We start from the raw sequence: 22,999 nt of genomic DNA on the forward strand, positions 1-22,999 counted from the left end.
GAAGCCATAAGGATGCTCCTTGCCTATGCTAGTAGTAATAATTTTAAACTTTTTCAAATGGATGTCAAAGTGCTTTCTTGAATGGTTTTATTTCCGAAGAAGTATATGTCGAACAACCTCCCGGATTTGAAAATTCTCTTCTTCCTAATCATGTATTCAAATTGACTAAGGCCCTCTATGGCTTGAAACAAGCTCCTAGAGCTTGGTATGAAAGGCTTAGTTCCTTTCTTATTTTAAATAATTTTACTAAAGGCAAGGTTGATACTACACTGTTTATTAAATATTTTGAAAGTAATTTTCTTATTGTGCAAATTTATGTTGACAATATTATTTTTGGCTCTTCGGATGAATCACTATGTGAATCATTTGCCAAATATATGAGTCTTGAATTTGAAATGAGTTTAATGGGTGAATTAACTTTCTTTTTGGGATTACAAATCAAACAACTTAGTGATGGTATATTTCTTAACCAATCTAAATATACATTAGAATTGTTAAAATGATTTAACATGGATAATTCAAAAGCAATAAACACCCCTATGAGTACTGCGACTAAGTTAGATATGGATGAAAATAGTGAAAATTTCGATCAAAAAACATATAGGGGAATGATAGGTAGTCTACTCTACCTCACCGCGACTAGACCGGATATTATGTTTAGTGTAGGACTTTGCGCTAGGTTTCAATCTAATCCTAAATTATCTCATCTTAAGAGTGTTAAAAGAATATTTATGTATCTTAAAGGAACTCCAAATTTAGGATTGTGGTATCCAAAATCTGAAAAATTCGATCTAATAGCTTATGCAGATGCCGATTTTGGCGGATGCAGGATAGATAGAAAAAGTACATCCGGAACATGCCAATTTCTAGGACATGCACTTGTTTCTTGGACTTCCAAGAAACAAAATTCAGTTGCACTATCTACGGCGGAAGCCGAATACATTGCTGCAAGTGCATGTGTTGCACAAGTTATTTGGATGAAAAATACATTAGAAGACTATGGAATTCACTTTAAAAATATTCCCATAAAATGTGATAATACTAGTGCCATATGTCTTACTAAAAATCCAATTCAACACTCTAGAACTAAGCACATCGACATTAGGCATCATTTCATACGCGATCATGTCCTTAACAATGATGTTGTTCTAGAATTCATTGACACAAAGCATCAATTAGCAGATATATTTACAAAAGCTTTGAACGAAGACCAATTTGAATTCATTAGAAGGGAATTAGGTATGTTAAATTGTCCCAATGAATAAATGTGTTTGAATGGATTTTCCGTAAAGTTTTTCATTCTCTCTCCGTTCCTCGGTGAATCTAATCCTTCTTCTTCGATTCTAAATGACTTGTTAAATTATCTTAACCTATCTTGAGTCAAACACCACTTCCATCTTGATCAAGATTAATGATTTTATGAATCTCGAAATTGATTTTGATGGTTTGATTATGAGTTTCAAGTTGACGAATTAAATTTGAATGGATTTATGATCTTGACTTATTGGAGTTATTTCTTGAAATTCTTGTTTCAATCATAATCTCTTCCTTGTGCACCTACAATGTTTGTTAGAAGAGATTTGATAAAATGGATAAATGCTGAATTTTCCTTTAAAGATGAACTCTGTGTTAATATTTCAGCATACTTAATTTTGGAGGATGATTTCTTTTTGTATATACCATGCTAAATTTCTGATGCTTCAAGTCTCATTCCCTTTTTGTTGATGACAAAGGGGGAGAAGTGATGACTTATATCATTTCGATAGCATGACTAAATGAAAATATCTTATGCGCATCGATAGCATGAATTACAAAAGCTTATGTGATATGAATGTCTTATATGTCTTATCCTTGAGAATATCACAAAATTAATTGATCATGCCTTACATCTATGAAATTTATGTCTTATCATTTGACTTGTGATTTTCATCGAAGTTTCGTGCTTACTATTGTTTAATGAAAATTACGATAAGCTCTACGGGTTATGCTTGAATCCAATGGGATGGAATTCAAGTGTTTTCTATCTTCTCATAATATGGCATATAGATAGGGGGAGTTATGTTTGGCTCCGTCATCAATTGATTGTCATCATCAAAAAGGGGGAGATTGTTGAATCTCGGATTTTGATGATAAAATCAATTGATGGGTTAATTGATCTAATCCATATTATTGAGTTAAGCGTGCAGGATTAACTACGATAACCAGAAAACATAAAGCAAGGATACCGGAGTCAAGTTCGATGGACGTTTAAGAGTCCGAAGAATCGTCGGAGATGCTGCCGGAACCAACCGAGAAGAAATCGGGAACCTGTCAGAACTTTCGGAAGTTCACCGAAGAGATCGTCGGAGGTTCACGGAGATCACCGAGAAGGCTCGGCTACTCGTTAAAGTCATCACAAGTTCGGGAGCTCGCTGAAAGTCCGTCGGAAGAAGTTCGTCGGAAAGCTCGCCGAAACAAGACTCGACGTTCGCGGTTGAAAGCTTGCTTAGGATATGTTTTTTGTTATGTAGTTCACTTGTAATTAGGATTAGGATTAAGAGATAATCCTATATCCTGGTTAGGGGCCAATTGGGCCCAAAATCAAATTTGGTTTGGGCTAAAATTAAGCCAAACCAGTGAAATTGGAGAGCCAGGCGGTGGCACCGCCTGGCTGGGCGATGACACCTCCTTGGCTGGGCGGTTGCACCGTCCAGCACCCGAGCGCTGGGCGGTGGCTCCTCCAGCACCGGGAACCCTAAGAGAATTCAAATTTTGGAGCCCAAAATTTGAATTCTCTTGAGGCCTATAAATACCCCTCAAATCTCAGCTGAGATGACAACTTTTGAGAAGCATTTGATTGAGAGAAAAGTCTTAGAAAGTCTTAGCAAGTCTTGTTTTCAATTTGCTAGAGAGTTCTCCTCCTTCTTTCTCATTGAAAATCTGTAAGAGGTTGAGCTGCTTGTAAAAGGTTGTAAGAGGGGTATTTACCCTTCCATTTCAAGGGATTTGCTAGTGGAAGGTGGGAGCCTCATCGAAGAGGGGCCTCGCAAGTGGAGTAGGTCATTTGACCGAACCACTCTAAAATCGGCATAATCTCTGGTTTGCATTTTATTCTTGTCATTTACATTACTGTAAATCTTCTTACTGCTTTAGTTCCTTATTACCCTTGCTGCGCAACTTTGCAAATACGCTTTTAAGTTAAGCATTTCCCTTTTACTGCTTTATTTTCTCATTACATTTACTGCACAATCTTGCGAATACGATTTCTTAAGCATTTCCCTCTTACTGTCAAGCATTTCCCAATTACGATTTCTTATTGTACGAAAGATTTGTCTAAAACCGAAGTTTTAATCCGTTGCACTAATTCACCCCCCCCCCCCTCTTAGTGCCGCTCCGATCCTAACAAGAAGTTGAGCAACTTGATGTAAAAACAACATTTCTTCATGGTGACTTAGAAGAAGAAATTTACATGGAGCAACCAGAAGGTTTCAAAGTCAAGGGAAAAGAAAATCTAGTATGTAAGCTTAGGAAAAACTTATATGGACTCAAACAAGCACCTAGACAGTGGTACAAGAAGTTTGATTCCTTTATGATGAGCCAAGGGTATGATAGAACCACATCTGATCATTGTTTATTTATGAAGAAATTTTCAGATGATGATTTTATTATTTTACTGCTATATGTTGATGATATGTTGATTGTTGGCCATGATGTTGGAAAAATTAGAAATCTTAAAAGAGAGCTAAGTAAGTCTTTTGCTATAAAAGACTTGGGATCGGTGAAACAAATACTTGGCATGAAGATTCTTCGTGATAGGAAGAAAAGGAAGATTTGGCTATCTCAGGAGACTTACATTGAAAAGGTTCTTGAAAGATTCAATATGAGTAAAGCCAAAGCAGTTTGTTCTCCACTTGCAGGTCATTTCAAGCTTAGTTCGAAACAATGGCCTACAAGTGAGAAAGAAAAAGAAGAAATATCTAAAGTGGCTTACTCATCTGCAGTAGGCAGTTTGATGTATGCTATGGTTTGTACTAGGCCAGATATAGCTCATGCAGTTGGAGTTGTTAGCCGATTTCTCTCAAATCTTGGAAAGGAACATTGGGCAGTAGTGAAATGGATATTAAGATATCTAAGAGGTACTTCCAGGTTGTGTTTATGTTTTGGTGATGATGAACCTATGTTAGAAGGTTACACAGATGCAGACATGGCAGGTGATACTGATTCCAGGAAGTCCACTTCAGGATTCTTGATGACATTTGCAGGAGGAGCAGTCTCTTGGCAGTCTAAGTTACAGAAGTGTGTTTCTCTATCAACCACAAAAGCAGAATACATAGCAGTTACTGAAGCCTGCAAGGAAGCTTTATGGATGAAAAAGTTTCTACAGGAATTGGGCTTGAAACAGGAAGGATATACTGTTTACTGTGACAGTCAGCGCTATTCACCTCTCCAAGAATTCAACATACCATTCTAGATCCAAGCATATTGATGTGAGATATCACTGGATTCGTGATGTGCTTGAGATAAAAGAATTACAGTTGGAAAAGGTGCATACCAATGATAATGGTTCAGATATGTTAACAAAGTCTTTGCCTAAGGAGAAGCTTGAAGCATGTAGGCGAAGAGCGGGCTTGGTACAGCCCACCATATGAGCTGGAGGGGGAGAATTGTTGGGTCTAGCCCATATATGGGCTTGGACAATTGGGCCTATTGAGCCCAAATCGAGAAAGGGCAAAATTGGGCAGCGGTCAACGAGTGTGTGCACAGATCAGATTGCAGCGTGCGGCAGCGTGCAGAGAAAAGAGGAGAGAGAAATAGAGAGAGAAAGTAAGGTTTCTGAGTTTTTTGCTTAACGATCGGTGGCCAAACGTTGTCAGTTTCGGCCTAAATTTTATGTGGAGAATCCTTGCAGCAAACTCTACAATCCTAACGGTTTGATCTGCAGTTTACCCTCTCTAAGGTACTTTCCTGCGATATCCACTTTGTGAGATCTAGAATTCTCTTTGGAGGAGATCCACCTATGTGATGAAGATATGCTATTCTTGAGCCAAGATCTATGTTCTTGATGTTATTCTGATCCTCTAGTTATTCTAGAGAAGACTTACTGTAAACCTGTTATCATTATTATTGATAGTGGAAGTTTGAGGTGGACTATGGTCCCGTGGTTTTTCCCACATTGGGTTTTCCACGTTAAAAAGATTTGGTATCACTATGCGATTGATTATTTGTTTTGTTGTTTATGCTGTGCTGGTTGATATTTTCATTTGGATACCAAGTTAGTATTTTGATGAGGAACCCATTTTGATACACAAAGAGGGAAAGAATTATTCCGCATTAACAGGTTTCTTCCCAACAGATACATGGTAATTATAGACAGACAAATCTGATGGATTAGATCTCCTATACTGTCTAAGGACTATGACGTAGTAGCTTAATACATCCATAGTCGATGAGTTTAGTGATAATAATTCAATATGTTAAAAGGAGTTTTGATAAAAGTGACTCACGGCCAACTCAGCAACGAACCTAGAGGGTCACAAACATATGATAGGTATTGCGACAAATAAAGGTTCAGATATGAGATATCCGTCAAAGCCATTATCTTATTGGATATCTAGTAAGCCCTTGAATTATTAGATCTTATGGATAAGAGCCAATAAGAGATTATTGGGTAGAGATTCACAAATCCAATAAGCTTAGGTAGTTGGAATTAAGTACCCAATAGGGAATGATCCATTAGGGTTAAGTTGATAGGGACCTCTATAAATAGGAGGGAACCAAAGGGGCATAAGCTAGACTCTTTTTAACTGCCAACTCCTATTCTCCTCCCTCCCTCTCCTCCTTGGCTGATAGCTCTAATTTGGGATGTGTGAAAACAAGAAGGACCGACCCCTTTTTGATCACATGGTGCGCATGGAGAGAAATATCGTGTAGTGATTTGAGCAGTATATTCGTCTCATCTACCGTGTAGATAATCACTAGAGAGGAGGATAGTTGACATTCTTCATCCACTCCTGTAAATCTAAGATTTTATAAGGATATACGATCTCCCTAGGTAACAAATCTATCTTGACATGCACAGTTTTCGCTTTGCGTTTTCATTTTTACACACCAATCTTCATATGATGACGAAACATTTTTTTAGAAAATCTATGAATTTTATTTTTTATTCTTCCACTATGTATATGTTGCTCTATTTAGGTTTCCCAACATCATCCACCCCCGTCTCTCTCTCTCTTTCTACAAACCTAACATAAAATTTTTTACAAATCATATCCAAATTCTAAGATTCACAATTAGGTTCTTAGCACTAAACTTCTAATATAAAATTAGTTTATATAAAAAAATTATTAAATAAAATTTTATATTAAAGTAATAAAAATAAATATCATAAATAAATTTAAAATAAAATATATTACACTCCCTCCAAAATAAAACTTAGTCCTCTAAATTATCATAACTCAATCAATGAAAAGATGGGGTTAAGTCTTCTTTGTTTCCTCTTCTCTAAAATAGTTTTTTTTCATACCCTCCAAATCACTTTAACTAAATGAATGATATAATTTCTAAAGTTGTTTTTATCTCATCAATGAAGTTAGCTCTTTCATATAAGATAAATCTGTTATCTATCAAAATTAATACATTTTCGATGATATGGGAGGAATTAGGTATATACCTTCTAATTATTGATATATGAAATACATTATTAATGTGAGATAAGAATGGTGGCAAGATAATTTTATAAACAACAAATTGAATCCTTTCAACTATTTTAAAAGGTTTAATAAATCTAAGGATTAACTTTTTTTTTTTTTTTATGATTCCGAATAACTTTGTCTTTTTTTATAACTTAGAATGTTATCTTTATATTTTGTCCGGTACTAACAGTTTTTTATCATGAAAATTCTTCTCAATATATAAATGTTTTACACTTTCTCCCATATAAAATTTCATAAAGAATCATCCATATAATTAAATAATTATTATTATCATAAATAAATTGAATTACAATATAATTTCTCGATCTTTCACTCTTCTTGGACACACAAGAAGACGAGGTTGATGGTAATGGAGTAAGGAAAGCACTGATCATCGTGGTTTTATTTCCCCCTTTCGCAGCCACAAAAGAGGAAGACGGTGGAGGGTGCCAAATCACAGGAACGAGAAAGTTCCACGAAAGAATTCAGTGAGGCAGGAGATAGGCACCGATCTTTTGACCCCTGCAAAGACGTGGACAAGATTCCACCTTCTGACTTGACTTGACTTGACTCCGCCAAAGATGGCTGCTTTCCTCCTTCACCGAAAAGAAGGAAATGGGAACCACGAGAGCACGCAAGTCATCTACCTAACCCCGACACCGAAGTCCAGTCAACCCTCACTAGCTCTTATTCCCCACTGCTCCCTCCACCTGCTCCGACGACCGACGGGGTTAGAATAGGGGTCAAGCGGGAGTCCACAAAATAGCTTTAGCGGTCGATGACGGGCTTCCACGATAAGATCTACACGTTCTCCGATCAAGTCGCCAGGTCAAGTCAATGTAATCATCACCTCCACCTTCGCCCTGTTCTTCTAATTGAGGCGGCAAGGAGAAGGTAGGGCGGGAGATCAAACTGCTCGCCATGGCTTTCACCCTATTCTTCTCATCATCGTTATTCTACCTTTTGGGCATCCTCCTTCTCCACGGGGCAGCGGTGGCACGAGGGTGTTTTAGCATGGAGAGGGAGGCGCTGCTGGACTTCAAAGCTGGTGTCAGAGACACCCGCAACCGGCTATCTTCTTGGACAGGCCACCACTGTTGCACATGGAAGGGAGTGGCCTGCGACACCACCACTGGCCACGTCGTCATGCTGGACCTCCGAAACACAAATTTTACAGATGATTGGGCATATTACGCGGTGAGGGGATGATGAACTCGTCATTACTTGATTTATCTCATCTGAAGCACTTGGATCTTAGCTTCAATAATTTCAGCGGGATCCGCATGCCGGAATTCATCGGCTCCTTCAAGAAACTGAGATACCTCAATCTATCTTCTACAAAATTCATGGGAGGAATACCTGCTCGGCTGGGGAACCTTTCGAGCCTCTACGTTCTTGATCTAAGAGCTGCTTTACGTTTTGCACCCCTTGTTGACAACCTCGACTGGCTCTCCCATCTTACCTCCCTGAAGCACCTGGACTTGAGCGGGTTGAAGCTAACCGATGTCCCAGATTGGTTCTCATCGGTGAACATGCTGCCTTCCCTCCAAGTGTTAAGTATGTCTTCCGTTGGTCTCAACACAATCCCAGCATCTGTTGTCCACGTCAACTTCACCTCCTCTCTTACTGTGCTTGATCTCTCCTTCAATAATTTCAACTCCATCTTACCCAAATGGTTGGGGAATATTAGTAGTCTTACCCATCTTGATCTCCATTATTCTGGGTTCTATGGCGTTATTCCTGATGCAATTGGAGACTTGGGCAGACTGAAAGAATTACATATGCCGGGCAACCAATTGACAGGAAATTTGAGCGGTTGGTTGGAGCAAATGACGAATCTCATCATTTTGGATCTCCGATCTAATTTATTCAACGGTTCCATGCCTTCCTCCTCCGTTGGTATGTTGTCTAATCTCACTGAATTGTATCTCGGTGGAAATTCTCTCGAAGGTGTTATTTCAGAAGTTCATTTTGAGAATCTTACGAGATTGCAAGTATTAGACTTGCATGACAACTCCATCACCATATCAATTGGCCAGAGTTGGGTCCCCCCTTTCCAACTCACATATGTAGATTTAACCAAATGTCAGTTGGGACCTCAATTTCCAGAATGGTTGCAGTTCCAAACACAGATCGAAGAATTACATTTGGCAGACTGTAAAATTGCAGGGACAATGCCCGCTTGGTTTTGGAATATTTCATCTTCTACCATCATATTTTTAGACCTTTCCAACAACCAAATTAGAGGCAAGCTGTCATCTTCTTTAAAGTTCACCAAGTTGGAAAGATTACATTTGGAATCCAACAGATTTGAAGGTCCATTGCCAACGATGCTACCGTCTACACTTGATACTCTATACCTCTCCAATAATTCCTTTACAGGGCAATTGCCGATATGGCCCCATGTTAGATTTGTGTCAATCTCAGATAACATGCTTGACGGTGGCTTATCTTCATCAATCTGCCAATGGACATATCTCGAATACCTTGACCTTTCGAATAACAAATTACTTGGTGAGATCCCTTATTGTCTGGGAAAATCATTACAAAATCTTCAGTTCTTAGATTTGGGCAACAACCACTTGTCGGGTGAAATTCCACACACAATCGATTTTTTAAGTAGGCTTTGGTATTTGCAACTGAAAAATAATAGTTTTTCGGGTGAGCTTCCTTTCTCATTGAAAAATTGTATAGAGTTACAATTTCTTGATTTGGCTCAAAATAATTTTGTCGGAAGTATAACGCTATGGATGGGAGATAATCTACAACAACTGATAGTGCTTCGTCTCCGTTCAAATATGTTTTCAGGAATTGTTCCTTGGCAACTTGCTAGATTTGAACAGCTTCAAATATTGGATCTTGCCAATAACAACTTCTCTGGTTCAATACCTCACAACATTGGTAATTTAAGTACCATGAGATTGACATCACAATATTATGCATTTTGTTCTTATGAATCAGATGTCTTTACAAAGGGACAAGATCTTCGTTATTTAAAATGCAGCATAACTCTTATGAAAAGTTTGGATCTTTCAAACAATAGTCTAACCGGAGAGATACCAAATGGAATTGGAGACCTTGCAGGACTCAAGAACTTAAATTTGTCAAGAAATCATTTACAAGGGAAAATCCCTTGGGAGATAGGAGGAATGAAATCATTAGAATCCCTTGATCTATCGATAAATGACCTTTCTGGTAGCATTCCCCAGAGCTTATCAGCTTTATATTTCTTGAGCTATTTGAATTTGTCGTATAATAATCTTTCGGGAATGATACCATCTGGTAATCAACTCCAAACCTTTATTGATCCATCCATCTATATGGGCAATGCTGACTTATGTGGACCACCAATTTCGAAAGGTTGTTTTAATAATAAAACAACTCAAAATATTATACAAGAGTACAAGAAGGAGATTCCCCCGTGGCTATGGTTCTATATCAGCATGGTACTAGGATATGTGATGGGATTTTGGACCTTTTATGGTATTCTCCTCCTCAAAGACGCATGGAGGCATGCTTATTTCCATATGATTGATGATATGTATGATTGGTTCCGGGTACAATGGTATTTAATCTTTTGATGATTGTTTAGACTTAAATCCAAACATTTCTACTGTGGACGATCCAAGGCTTTACGGTAGATTGGGAGAAGGTATGTCGCCACTCTACTTTTTATTTATATGGTATTTTGGATAAGTAGATACTGATTGTGATTAATGAAAAAAGAATTTGTGTTCTTGATATAAGAAAAGATGAACTGCTATATTTATGGTGTTTGAAGATAGGTATTGATCAATTTCTATGTAATGTGGTTGCTTAAAGTCTTTTTCTATTTGAGGCTTGCATAATTATAACATGATGCAAGAGTTGGCTCATAGTTTTAAAGTAGAGAAATATTAGAAAAAGAAGAGAACATACAACCAAGTCTTCCGGATGAAGATATAAGTATGTTGTGGACTTAGAGAAAAGATAGTCATTCTCGGATAAGAAAGAAAATATTATAATTATTTATTGGATTGGTTTATATTATTTGAATGATTTAGGAAAAGAAGGAGAGTGTTGATCACTATATCAGTTATAATAATATATGATTAAGGAATTATTTTGTCTAACTTGTTTTCCAATTTAATAATATATATTTGCTAATAATGAAGTTATGTGATTTGCAAATGTTAAATTGGCTTTGAAAATAAGCTTGTCAATATTACATTTGTTTAAAATATTTAAAATATTTGATTATTATATTTTCAAATGCTATATTATTGGACATATTTCAAATGATACCTAAGGAGTTATGATGCATCAATATGTTAATTTAAATGATGATTAATTGTTCAATTAGTTAGTTTTAATTTGGATCTTACCAATTGGGGTTATGTATTGCTTAAATTCTTAAACTAGTTTCTTATGGGGTTATATATTATACCTCATGATTCTATGGGATATAATATAGTTATCGCCATAAGATATATGCCCTTTGTTATAGTTATGACTATCGATGAATTTTAGATGTGAAAGCTTAGTTATACTTATACTGATTCATAATTAGTGAACGATAATCTTTGTATTAAAATAAAATATATCCACTTATGTCTTGTTATACAAATGATTTTAAATATTATGTTATATTATGTGCTTGTTATGCTAAAAGTTATGATTTGAAAAGCATGTTTGCTCTTTATTTAAGAATAAAAGAGGGTTTAAAATTGATGTATAGTTTTCTAAAATGCATTTATGACAAGTTTTTCTACTATATGAGTTTTGGTGTTTACTAAGTTGTGGTTGCTCATATCCTTATTGTTAAAATTTTTTAGATGCCTGCGAGTATATTGAATTTGGTTATGTATGGAGGCAACAAATCATCTGTGCAGTATTTGTGAGCATCGACTGTGGCGTCACTCGTGGCTATACGGACTCCGAAACTGGAATACTGTAACAAGTCGATGAAGGATACATCGACACGGGTAGAAACATCAGAATCGCTGAAACGTACATCGACGATCCTACAAAGGTGCAGACGTGGTTGCAGTTTCACAGATCAAAGAATTATATTTGGCAGACAGATCAAAGAATTATATTTGGCAGATTGTAAAGTTGCAGAGACAATGCCTGCTTGGTTTTGGAATATTTCATCTTCTACCATTACAGATTTAGACCTTTCCAACAACCAAATAGGAGGCAAGCTGCCATCTTCTTTGAAGTTCACCAAGTTGGAAAAATTATATTTGGATTCCAGTAGATTTGAAGGTCTATTGCCTACGATGGTACCATCTACACTTGATGCTCTATCTCTCTCCAATAATTCTTTTACAGGGCAATTGCGATATGGCCCTATGTTAGATTTATGTCATTCTCAGATAACATGCTTGATGGTGGCTTATCTTCATCAATTTGCCAATGGAGATATCTCCAAACCCTTCACCTTTAGAACAATAAATTATTTGGTGAGATCTCTTGTTGTGTAGGGGAGTTATTACAAAACCTTTATTACTTAGATTTGGGCAACAACCACCTGTCGGGTGAAATTCCACATACGATCATTGAAAAATTGTATAGAGTTACAGTTTCTTGATCTCTCAAAATAATCTTTTCGGAAGTATAACGTTATGGATGGGAGAAAATCTATAACAACTGGTAGTGCTTCATTTACGTTCAAATATATTTTCTAGAGTTGTTCCCCGCGACTTGCGAGATTTAAACGACTTCAAATATTGGATCTTACGGATAATTAGTTCAATACCTCACAACATTGATAATTTAAGTACCATGAGATCGACATCACAATATTATACATTTTGTTCTTATGAATCAAATTGCTTTACAAAGGGACACGATCTTTGTTATTTAAAATGTAGCATGCAACTTATGAAAAGTTTGGATCTTTCAAACAATAGTCTAACCGAAGAGATACCAAAAGGAATTGGAGACTTTGCAGGACTTAAGAACTTAAATTTATCAAGAAATCATTTACAAGGGAAAATCTATTAGGAGATAGGAGGAATGAAATCATTAGAATCTCTTGATATATGATAAATGACCTTTCTGGTAGCATTCCTGATAGCTTAACGGCTTTATATTTCTTGAGCTATTTGAATTTGTCATATAATAATCTTTCGAGAATGATACCATCTAGTCATCAACTCCAAACCTTTATTAATCCATTCATCTATATGGGTAATGTTGACTTATATGGACCACCAATTTTTAAAAGTTGTTTTAATAATAAAATAATTCAAAATATTATACAAGAGTACAAGAAGGAGATTCCCGAGTGGCTATGGTTTTATATTAGCATGGTACTAGGATATGTGATAGGATTTTGGACCTTTTGTGGTATTCTCTTCCTCAAAGACACATGGAGGTTTGCTTATTTCTATATGATTGATGATATATATGATCCGTTCTGGTGCGATGACATTTAATCTTTTGATAATTGTTTAGACTTTAATCCTAAAATTTCTAGTGTTGATGATCCAAGACTTTACTGTAGATGAGAAGAAGGTACATCGTCACTCTACTTTTTATTTATATGGTATTTTAGATTTGTAGATGCTGACTGTGATTAATGGAAAAAGAATTTGTATTGTTGATACAAGAAAAGATGGGCTGCTATATTGATGGTGTTTGAACATACGTATTGATCAATGTGGTTGCTTACAGTTTTCTTCTATTTGACGCTTGATTATCATGACATCATGCAAGAGTTGGCTCATAATTTTAAAACAAAGAAATATTAGAAAAAGAATAGAATACACAACCAAGTCTTCTCTGTGAAGATATAGTTTAGAAATATGCTATATTGATTTTAAAGGAACAAACATATTACTTTCGAAATGATAGAATAGATATTATAATTTGTGTAGCGTGTGTGATTGGACACAAACGAAGAGAGGGGTGGCTTTGGTAGAGGGAGAAAGGGGAAAGAAAAAAAAAAGAGGTGTGAGATTTAATAAGGATGATGTTTTTATATCAAGGGTGTAAGTTTAAAATTTGAAAGATTATATATATGAATGATATTTAATTCCTGTTCATCCCCTACCAATCAGAGAGTAAATAGGATTATAGATTAATTAATCTAAAATCATTGAGTATGATGTGATCTTAGAGAAGAAAAATAATCATTCTTAGATAAGAAAGAAAATATTATGATTATTTAGTGGATTGGTTTATATTATTTGACTGATTTAAAAAAAAAAGAAGGGTCTTGATCACTATATCAATTATAAGAGTCTACAATTAAGGTATGCATGCAATGATTTGTCTAACTTGTTTTCAAATCTAATAATATATTTGTTAATAATGAAGTTATGTAATTTGTAAATGTTAAATTGGTTTTTGAAAATAAGCTTGTGGATATTGCATATGTTTAAAATAATTAAACATATTTGATTATTATATTTTTAAATGTTATATTGTTACTTATATCATGGAGGTTGAATATATTTTTAGTTCTTGTCACTGGAATATAATATGGTCATAGCCATTAATACTGACTTTTGTTTTAGTATATGCCCTTTTGTTATAGTTGTGACTATTGATGAATATAGATATGAAAGCTTAGTTATACTTATATTGACTCATGATTAGTTAATGAAAATCTTTGTATTAAAATAAAATATATTGGCTTACGTTTTGTTATGCAAATGTTTTTAAAGATTATGTTATCTTATATGCTTGTTTGCTCTTTATGTAAGCATAAAAGAGGGTTTAACATTTATGTATAGTATTTTAAAATGCATTTATGATACTTTTTGTTAATATATGAGTTTTGGTGTTTACTAAGTTATGGTTACTCATATCCTTGTTAAAATTTTTCAGATGCCTATGAGTAGATTGAATTTAGTTATGTATTGAGGCAACAATTTAAATCGTTTATGGTTTAACAATCCATTAATGAGATGTCTTTAGTGAACTAATTTGTGTTTGAGAGCTCAATATGTCGTTGCTATTATATGTGGACATTATGGATGTATCTATTTTGTATTGTGTCAAGTGCATGCATAGATTTGGATTTAACAGGTCTATGTAATTGAAAGTGATGGAACTCAAAAAAAAAAAAAAAAAAAAAAAAGGAGCCTTAATTGTTGGTATCTATTCACTTTCTCAGTTCATTGTTAGTTTCTCCTCCTTGAATTAGTTGATGTGTTTCTTTAGTTATAAACTTTGACTTACCGACCCATTCTACACTACAAAAATATTATGATTCATAAATTTATTTACTTTTAATTAGATTCAAATTACTGGAGGAATTCTAATTCGATTCAAAATTTTATGAATTAAAATTAAGATTTATATTAGAGATGTAAATAAAAAATTAATTCTTAAGGAATTAGGATTTGTTACGGGTCTCGATGAGTGATATTCAGAAAGACGAAATTTTTTTTCAAACTTATGTAAAAGAGTATATAAGTTATTTTCTCATGCCGAGTCTACAAGAATGTACGTAGTAAAAATTTGGACTTTCAACAAAGACATAGAGTCATTGAAAGATCAATCAGAACAACATACACTTTCGCTTTAAAATTGGCTACATTGGTTGCGTCCTCTTCCTCTCATTAGACTTGTAAAGACTTTACAAGTACAAGTCGTTTCAGCCTGAATGGACACGTCAGGGTCATCAAAGTTCCTTCTTCTCGAGGACAAAAGCAAAATTAATAATAATTATTATAAAAAATATAAGCTTATTCATTTTGGATGAGCATACATGATTTAAATCGAAAGATAAACTCATGTATGTTTCCACCGGAAGAACCCATGAGTCCATGTAGGACATGCACCATCACCTAGTTAGCAAGATGGAACCAAGACAATAATAATAATAAAATGATTTGAACCTTTAAGTCATTGGGTCAGAAGTTGGATTAATGAATCAATTGGTCGGATCACATAATCAATTTTAAAATATTTTAAAATTTTATATAATTTTAAAATTAATTTTTAATCTAACAATATAAAAATTAATATGAAAATTAAACTATCTTAAGTATACACAAAACCATACATATGTACACACCCTCATTTTTATATGTTATCGATCTCACGACTATCGCACGACATGCATAATCGTCTCGATATTTATTGCAACCTCAACCTCTATAGCAATATAAAAGGTCTCGCATATGCATTTTCAACTGACTCTCCTTTCTTCACTTCTGATTTAAACTAATTTACTAAATTTTCTAAACTCTTTTCTGACTTTAGTATTAAAGGGGACTTGCATGTTCACCCTAGTGTAGTTTTTGCAAAGTTTCAATCTAAATTTCTTGTTTTTTGATATCTTAGCATGAGACGATCTTGAAAGTCGACATTGGTTGACTTTGAATTCAAGCCATATATCAAGTAATCAAATTCTGATTTAACAAAGAGCGATAATAGTAAAACATATCAAGATTGTGTTGGGCAACTACTAGCTTGAGCATACATGTATAAGAGCACCAGTTGACTCTATGTTGAAACATGAGCAATAAATATGTGACCTGATAAGGAAGAATAATCAATTGGCTCACCAATCCACATCTCCATAGGTGTCTATAGCCTAATCGCTATTGAGAGAGATTGATTAATAGTGTAACAAGCGATTCTTACTTCTTTTGCTTGAATTGTTCTCGCCAAAAGAGCCTTATTCATTTGTTCTGTCACACTATTCTATTGATGATTGTACAATATATAAATTACCTCTCAATACCTTTTTGTCTACAGAAAAGATCAAACTCATTGCTCATATAGTCTCTTTCATTATATGTAATATCCTTTATTTTTAAATTATTTATGATGTTCATAGTTTTTATTATTATTTTAATATAAGAATTATTTAATAATTTCTTACATTAAATGATTCTCTATTGGAGGTTTATTGCTAGGTTAGGGACCTAATTGTGAATTCTAGAATTTAAATGTGATTTGTGAAAGGATTCATATTAAGTTAAAAAAAATATGGAGAACACGTGTCACTATCTAACCTAAGGATAATATCACTTATACTTGTTCCATTTATGACACCTATGCTTTCTTAATGCACGCTTGTCACTTTGTCATCTTTCAATTAGCTAAACCAAAGAGATACAAGGAGAAAAAATAAAAGAAAACTTATCAAATGAGAACCTTACTACAACCCATTATAGACTATAGAAGAGAAGGGAAGAAAAAATGAAGGAGAAAAAGGAGAGGTGTTGCTTTGGTTGAGGTTTTGAACCAATTCATCACCCTTGGTAGCAAATTTTTCATTGACAAATGTTCTATCCCATCCTACAGTAATTTTTATCCTTGATTTCTTCTTTATTATGAGTACTTTGTAGAGTTTTGTCTTTACTAATGATATCAACCTAATTTGAGCTACAAATTTACTAATTTGAAACTTTTAAGAATTCTAAACTATCTACTTTGTTTTAACTATAAGATTTTCTATAGAATTCTGATTTGGGCAAAACTTAATTTTTTGGAAACTAGACTCTTATATTTTTCTTTCAGTACCTTACTTGAAAGGTTTAGAAAGCAAATGCGTACCAAAATGTTTATTTTTTCTATCATTTGGATTTTGCAAGATAGATAAATTTTGTTTATCTCTCTATACTAAATTGGTTGTAACTCTTCGTAGACAACTCTAATTTATACAAAACTTACTTCATCTTAAAATAAACTCATATATCTTTCAAATAATATCTTTTTTGAGTAAAATAGAGTATAATTGATTATTCAAATAAATTATGAAATATATTTCACAGATTCTGTCCAAACAAATTTATTTTCAAATTTACCTATTCTTGTTTCTACCGGTTTGAACTTGATCTCATCTAAAATTTCTCTCAATTGAGCCTTATATGATTGTTTTAAAATTCTTATATTTGTTCTCATCTAAAATTTCTCTCTCAATTGAGCCTTATGTGATTGTTTTAAAATTCTTATATTTGTTGTCGTTAGTTCTTGTCACATCTGAATGAGTTATGCAACCATATTACATATAAATATTATATCTAATATTTCTTTGCTTTAAAACCATAAGCCAACTCTTGCATGATGTTATGATTATACAAGTCTCAAATATAAGAAGACTATAAACAACCACATTATATAGAAATTGATCATGCCTATCTTCAAACACCATAAATATAGAAGCTCATCCTTTCTTAGATCAACAACACAAATTATTTTTTTCATTGATCAGAGCCAGCATCAACAAATCCAAAATACCATATAAATAAAAAGTAAAGTGAAGGCATTCCTTCTCCCTAGCTATCGTAAAGCCTTGGTTCATTCACAGTAAGAGCTTTAGGAGTAACCTCCAAACAATCATCGAATAATTAATTACCATTGTATCCATAAAATGTCTAAAATCTTATCACAAATTTTAGTACCATATAGATAGGTATGCTTTTATCTCATGCCAGCTAATCTGCCATAAAAGTTGACCTCTAAGTAGAGCTCCAAGTCATCGGCCCCAAAATGGAACCGTAGTACATCCCGATATGCCCCACATCAATAATTGACAATAACCGCTCTACCTAATCAAGATCATATACTAGAATGATTAGACGATTAACCTAATCTTATCCTCGATCAGCCAATAAGAAAACCCAAGGATCAAGTATAAAAATGAACCCATCAGCTCAAGTTGAGAAGAGGCTCTCTACATACTAACTTAGTCATACATCTTACACTAATGTCTTCTCCCTTTCATTAACTTAAGCATCGAAGGAGCTGAACCGGGCAACCCCAGCATTGGCCTGTTAAGCAAGATCACCAGCCGCCTGAAGACACCTGGACAACTTAGCCCCTAGGGAGGAACCTTACAACTAGAATGATCCCAATCCACCCACCCAGCCATATTGAACCGGATCCTCACCAATAGAATGGCTTCCGACCGGACAACTTATGTGGTCTCATCTCACCAAGTCTCCCACGTCAGCTAGGAAGAGGCACCTGGATGAGCTTGCACCTTTAGTAGTGGACTAACCGGGCCGACTCATCAGTTAACGGTACTCATGACACTATCACATGCTGATATAGAACCATAACCACCCGAAAATCCCCTTCTTATACTCTTGTATATCATTCTATGTTGTTTTATTATTAGAATAACTTCTGGGAATTGATGGTCTACATAAGTTAGCATTGCTCATATAAATGAATAAATCAATAAAGGTTTGGAGTTGATGATTAGACGGTATCATTCCCGAAAGATTATTATATAACAAATTCAAGTAGCCCAAGGAAGATAAAGCTGATAAGCTCTCAGGAATGCTACCAAAAAGATCATTTATCGATAGATCAAGAGATTCTAGTGATTCCATTGCTCCTATCCACCAAATTTTAGGGATTTTTACTTATAAATAATTTCTTGACAAATTTTGGTTCTTGAGTCCTTCCAGGTCTCCAATTCCTTTTGAGATCTTTTTGGTTAGACAGATTCAAACTTTTCACAAGATTTATGTTGCATTTTGAATAATAAATATCTTGTCCCTTCATAAAGACATCAAATTTATAATAATAAAATTCATAATATTGTGATGTCAATCTCATGGTACTTAAATTACCAATATTGTGAGGTATTGATCCAGATAAGTTGTTATTCGCAAGATCCAATATTTGAAGGCTTTTAAATCGAGCAAGTTGCCGGGAGATAACTCCATAAAACATATTTGAAGCACTACTAGTTGTCATAGATTTTCGAATGAATAAGCCGGTACACTTTTGCAATGACAAAGGAAGCTCACTCGAAAAACAGTTATTTTTCAACTGAAAGCCTACTTAAAAACCTAATCGTGTGTGGAATTTCACTCGACAAGTAGTTATTGTCCAAATTCAAGAAATAAAGATGTTATAATAACTCCCCGGGCAATAAATGATCTCACCAAATAATTTGTTATTCAAAAGGTCAAGGTATTGTGGATATATCCATGGCAGATTGATGAAGATATGCTTGCTACCATCAAGCATGTTATCTACGATTGACACTAATATAACATGGGGAAATATATGCAATTGCCCTGTAAAGGAATGATTGGAGAGATATAGAGTATCAAGTTTAGACGGTAGCATTGTAGGCAATGGACCTTCAAATATGTTGGAATCCAAATAAAATCTTTCCAAGTTGGTGAACTTCAAAGAAGATGGTAGCTTGCCTCCTATTTGGTTGCTGGAAAGGTCTATGAATGTGATGATAGTAGATGAAATATTCCAATATCAAGTGGGCATTATCCCTGCAATTTTACAATCTTTCAAGGACAACTCTTGCATCTGTGTTTGGAACTGCAACCATTTTGGAAATTGGGGCCCCAACTGACATTTGGTTAGAATAAGAGTCTGAGTTGAAAAGGGGGATCTAACACTGTCCAATTCAGTGAGATTAGACAACTTATTAATGGATAAAAGTATAGAACTATTGAATAAATTAAATCTGAGATCCAAAATGATAAGATTTCACATTTGATCGAGCCAAATGCTCAAATTTCTTGTCAATTGGTTCCTCGGCATATGTAATTCTTTTCAGTGTATGGAGATCAACAATGGATCTCGGTACAATACCCTCGAGTCGATTGCCTCCTAGATCAAGAAAAATGAGTCTTAAGTCTCTAATTGCAGCAAGAATAATGTCATGGAACCTGGAATTAAAAATATCAAGATGGGTAAGACTACTAATATTCTCCGACCATTGTAGAGTTGAAATTATTAAAGGAGAGATCAATGATGGTAAAAGAGGAGGTAAAGTTGATGCGGACAATGGAAGCCGGGATGCTATTGAGACCAATGGAAGACATACTTGACACTTGGAGGGAAGGAAACATGTTCACTGATAAGAACCAATTTGGGGCATTGGTTAGATCTAACCAGCTCAAGTCCAGGAGCTTCGAGGAGGTAAGATGAGAGAAACAATCGAGGTTGTCAACAAGGGGTGCAAAAACATAAAGCAGCTCTTAGATTAAGAACGTAGAGGCTTGAAAGGTTCCCCATCTCAGTTTCTTGAAGGAGCCAATGGATCCCGGGATCCGGATTCCTCTGAAATCATTGGAGCTAAGATCCAAGTGCTTCAGATGAGATAAAGCAAGTAATGATGAGTTCATCCTCTCATCGCGTAATGCCCAATCATTTGTATTTGTGTTCCGGAGGTCCAGCTTGACGACGTGGCCAGTGGTGGTGTCGCAAACGACGCAACAGTCTCGGCCTACCCACCAAGAAGATAGCTGGTTATAGGCATCGTCGATGCCGGCTTTGAAGTCCAAAGGAAGAGTAGTCTAGTTCAACAGTATTTTCCATAGAAAAAATATATAAGATTATCACAAGTAGGACAAGATAAAATATTATATCTTTCACTTAAAATTTTTTATAACTTAAAAAAAAATATTTCATGTCATACATTACATTTATTATATTTCATGTCATACATTCTATCGGTTAAGCCTTAACCAATGAGAGTTGTATACTCCAAAACAGATCTATCATAGTAGCAGAAGTTTGACCGAATTGCAGCGCATGGACACGAATAGATAGCCAATAGATGGATACAATTGCCCAATAGATGTATACACAGACTCTTTCATGATTGATCCTTCATGATTGACATATAGGCTAAATCCCTGCTCTCCTTTTTGAAGCTCTCTCTTTTGCTTCTGGAAATTGATCCATGGGATTGCCATTTCATTACTTGGTGGCTTAATGTTGTTTCTTTTATGATTTGTCATCCAAAGCCAATGATCTTAAAATTTTTAATCTTAATCACATATGTTGATTTTTGTTTTTTTCTTATGCCGTGTGTAATTGAAGGTGATGGAACTCAAAAAGGAGTCTCTGCAATATTTGGAATAATTATAAAATTAAAACCCTTTAACATGTGTTTTTGTTGGCATCTGTTCACTTTCTAAGTGCAATGCATCCTGACGAACAAATTTTTGTGCTTCCCCTCTTGATGATTAGTTCCTTCTCCTTGAATTATCAGGAAATCTAAAGTGAGGAGTTAAAATTTTCTATTACTGGTATTTCAAAATATTATAGATAATAATATTATAGAATTATTATCTAGTAGTTTAACTTTTTTCTAATATACATGTCATCATAGTTTTTTCTTTTTAAAATGATTTGATAACTTTTATCTATCCGGAGAAAATTAAAATTTTCATTATATAAAATCAATTAAAGATTTGGATCATCCCCACTCAAGCATAATTCTCTTTCTATATCTTCTCTTGTTAACATCAAATAATTTATATCTTTCTATGTAGAAATCAAAGTATTCTTAAATCAAAGTATTCTTCACATCTTGTTCTCTCTCTTAAATCTAAAGATACATATTCAGAATATATATAAAAGAAATAAACCTCTTCAATATCCTAAGATAATGATATTTCAATCCTTTTAATATTGTTCTAATTTAATAGTAAGATTAACCTAAGTCATCTGAACACTCTATATCTGATTTTTCTAGTCAAAACAAATATTAATAAATTCTGAGTAGAAAACAAAGTCATGTTAGATGTAACGTTGACTCCATCATTTCAAGTCATCTCTACATTATGCCAAGGCCATGAATTTGACATCTAACTAACAACAACTCCTCTCTCTCTCTCTCTCTCTCTCTCTCTCTATATGTATATATAATCTTAGTAGTGTATGTATATATATTCTTCACATATATATATATATATATATATCTTAAAATCGAGAGATATATATGATATTTATAAAAGAAACAAACCACTTCAATACGGCTCTAATTTAGTGGTAAGATGGTGACATCCCAACCCTTTCAATGTTGCTCCAATTTAGTGGTAAGACTGATCCAAGTCATCCGTCTACTCTATATTAGGTCTTCGTAGTAAAATAAATATTAAGAGACTCCAACAGAAAATAAAATATGTCAGACATAAATGTTGACTCTGTTACTCCAAATCATCTCCACATTATCCTAAAGTCATGAATTGGATATCCGACTAACATCTTTTAATTATTCAATTTTAGGTTGAAATAGTAAGAGTCACTTATTATGTTATTAATCAATCTCTCTTAATAGCGATTAACCTAAAGATGCCTGTGAAGATGTGGATTGATAAGCCAGTTGATTATTCTTCCTTATCAGGTCACATAGTATCTACATCTTTTGATTATTCAATTTTCATATGTTGGACTCATATCTTATTAGGCCAAGTGCATATATATTATTTATTCCTAAAGTTTCAACATAGACTCAACTATTTTGATTTGTTGCTCTTACATATGCATGTTCAAGCAAGTTTGTTGCCCAACACAACCTTGATTTGTTTTACGATTATTGTTCTTTGTTAAATCAAAATTTGATTACCTAATATATGGATCGGATTCAAAGGCAACAATGTCTA

General features: G+C 34.4%; 1 protein-coding gene across 2 annotated transcripts; it reads left to right on the plus strand.

Annotated features, from left to right (window-relative positions):
• Positions 1 to 7,219: 7,219 nt before the first annotated feature.
• On the plus strand, positions 7,220 to 12,259 carry LOC135671424 (receptor-like protein EIX2). 2 transcript variants are annotated; one of them, XM_065179534.1, is made up of 3 exons: positions 7,220 to 7,871; positions 7,948 to 10,326; positions 11,489 to 12,259. In XM_065179534.1, exons 1-2 carry the CDS (start codon positions 7,852 to 7,854, stop codon positions 10,253 to 10,255), a joined length of 2,328 nt encoding a protein of 775 aa, XP_065035606.1. In that variant the 5' UTR covers positions 7,220 to 7,851; the 3' UTR covers positions 10,256 to 10,326; positions 11,489 to 12,259. The 2 variants fall into 2 exon arrangements, with proteins under 2 accessions (XP_065035606.1, XP_065035605.1); XM_065179533.1 differs by having other exon boundaries at positions 7,223 to 7,568; positions 7,666 to 10,326.
• Positions 12,260 to 22,999: the final 10,740 nt, after the last annotated feature.

This window comes from Musa acuminata, unplaced genomic scaffold, assembly GCF_036884655.1.
Source record: "Musa acuminata AAA Group cultivar baxijiao unplaced genomic scaffold, Cavendish_Baxijiao_AAA HiC_scaffold_1139, whole genome shotgun sequence".
Taxonomy (NCBI): domain Eukaryota; kingdom Viridiplantae; phylum Streptophyta; class Magnoliopsida; order Zingiberales; family Musaceae; genus Musa; species Musa acuminata.

What these genes read in the sequence shown, in the direction of transcription:
- LOC135671424 (XM_065179533.1), top strand. Translation starts at nt 7,880, where the DNA reads ATGATGAACTCGTCATTACTTGATTTATCTCATCTGAAGCACTTGGAT.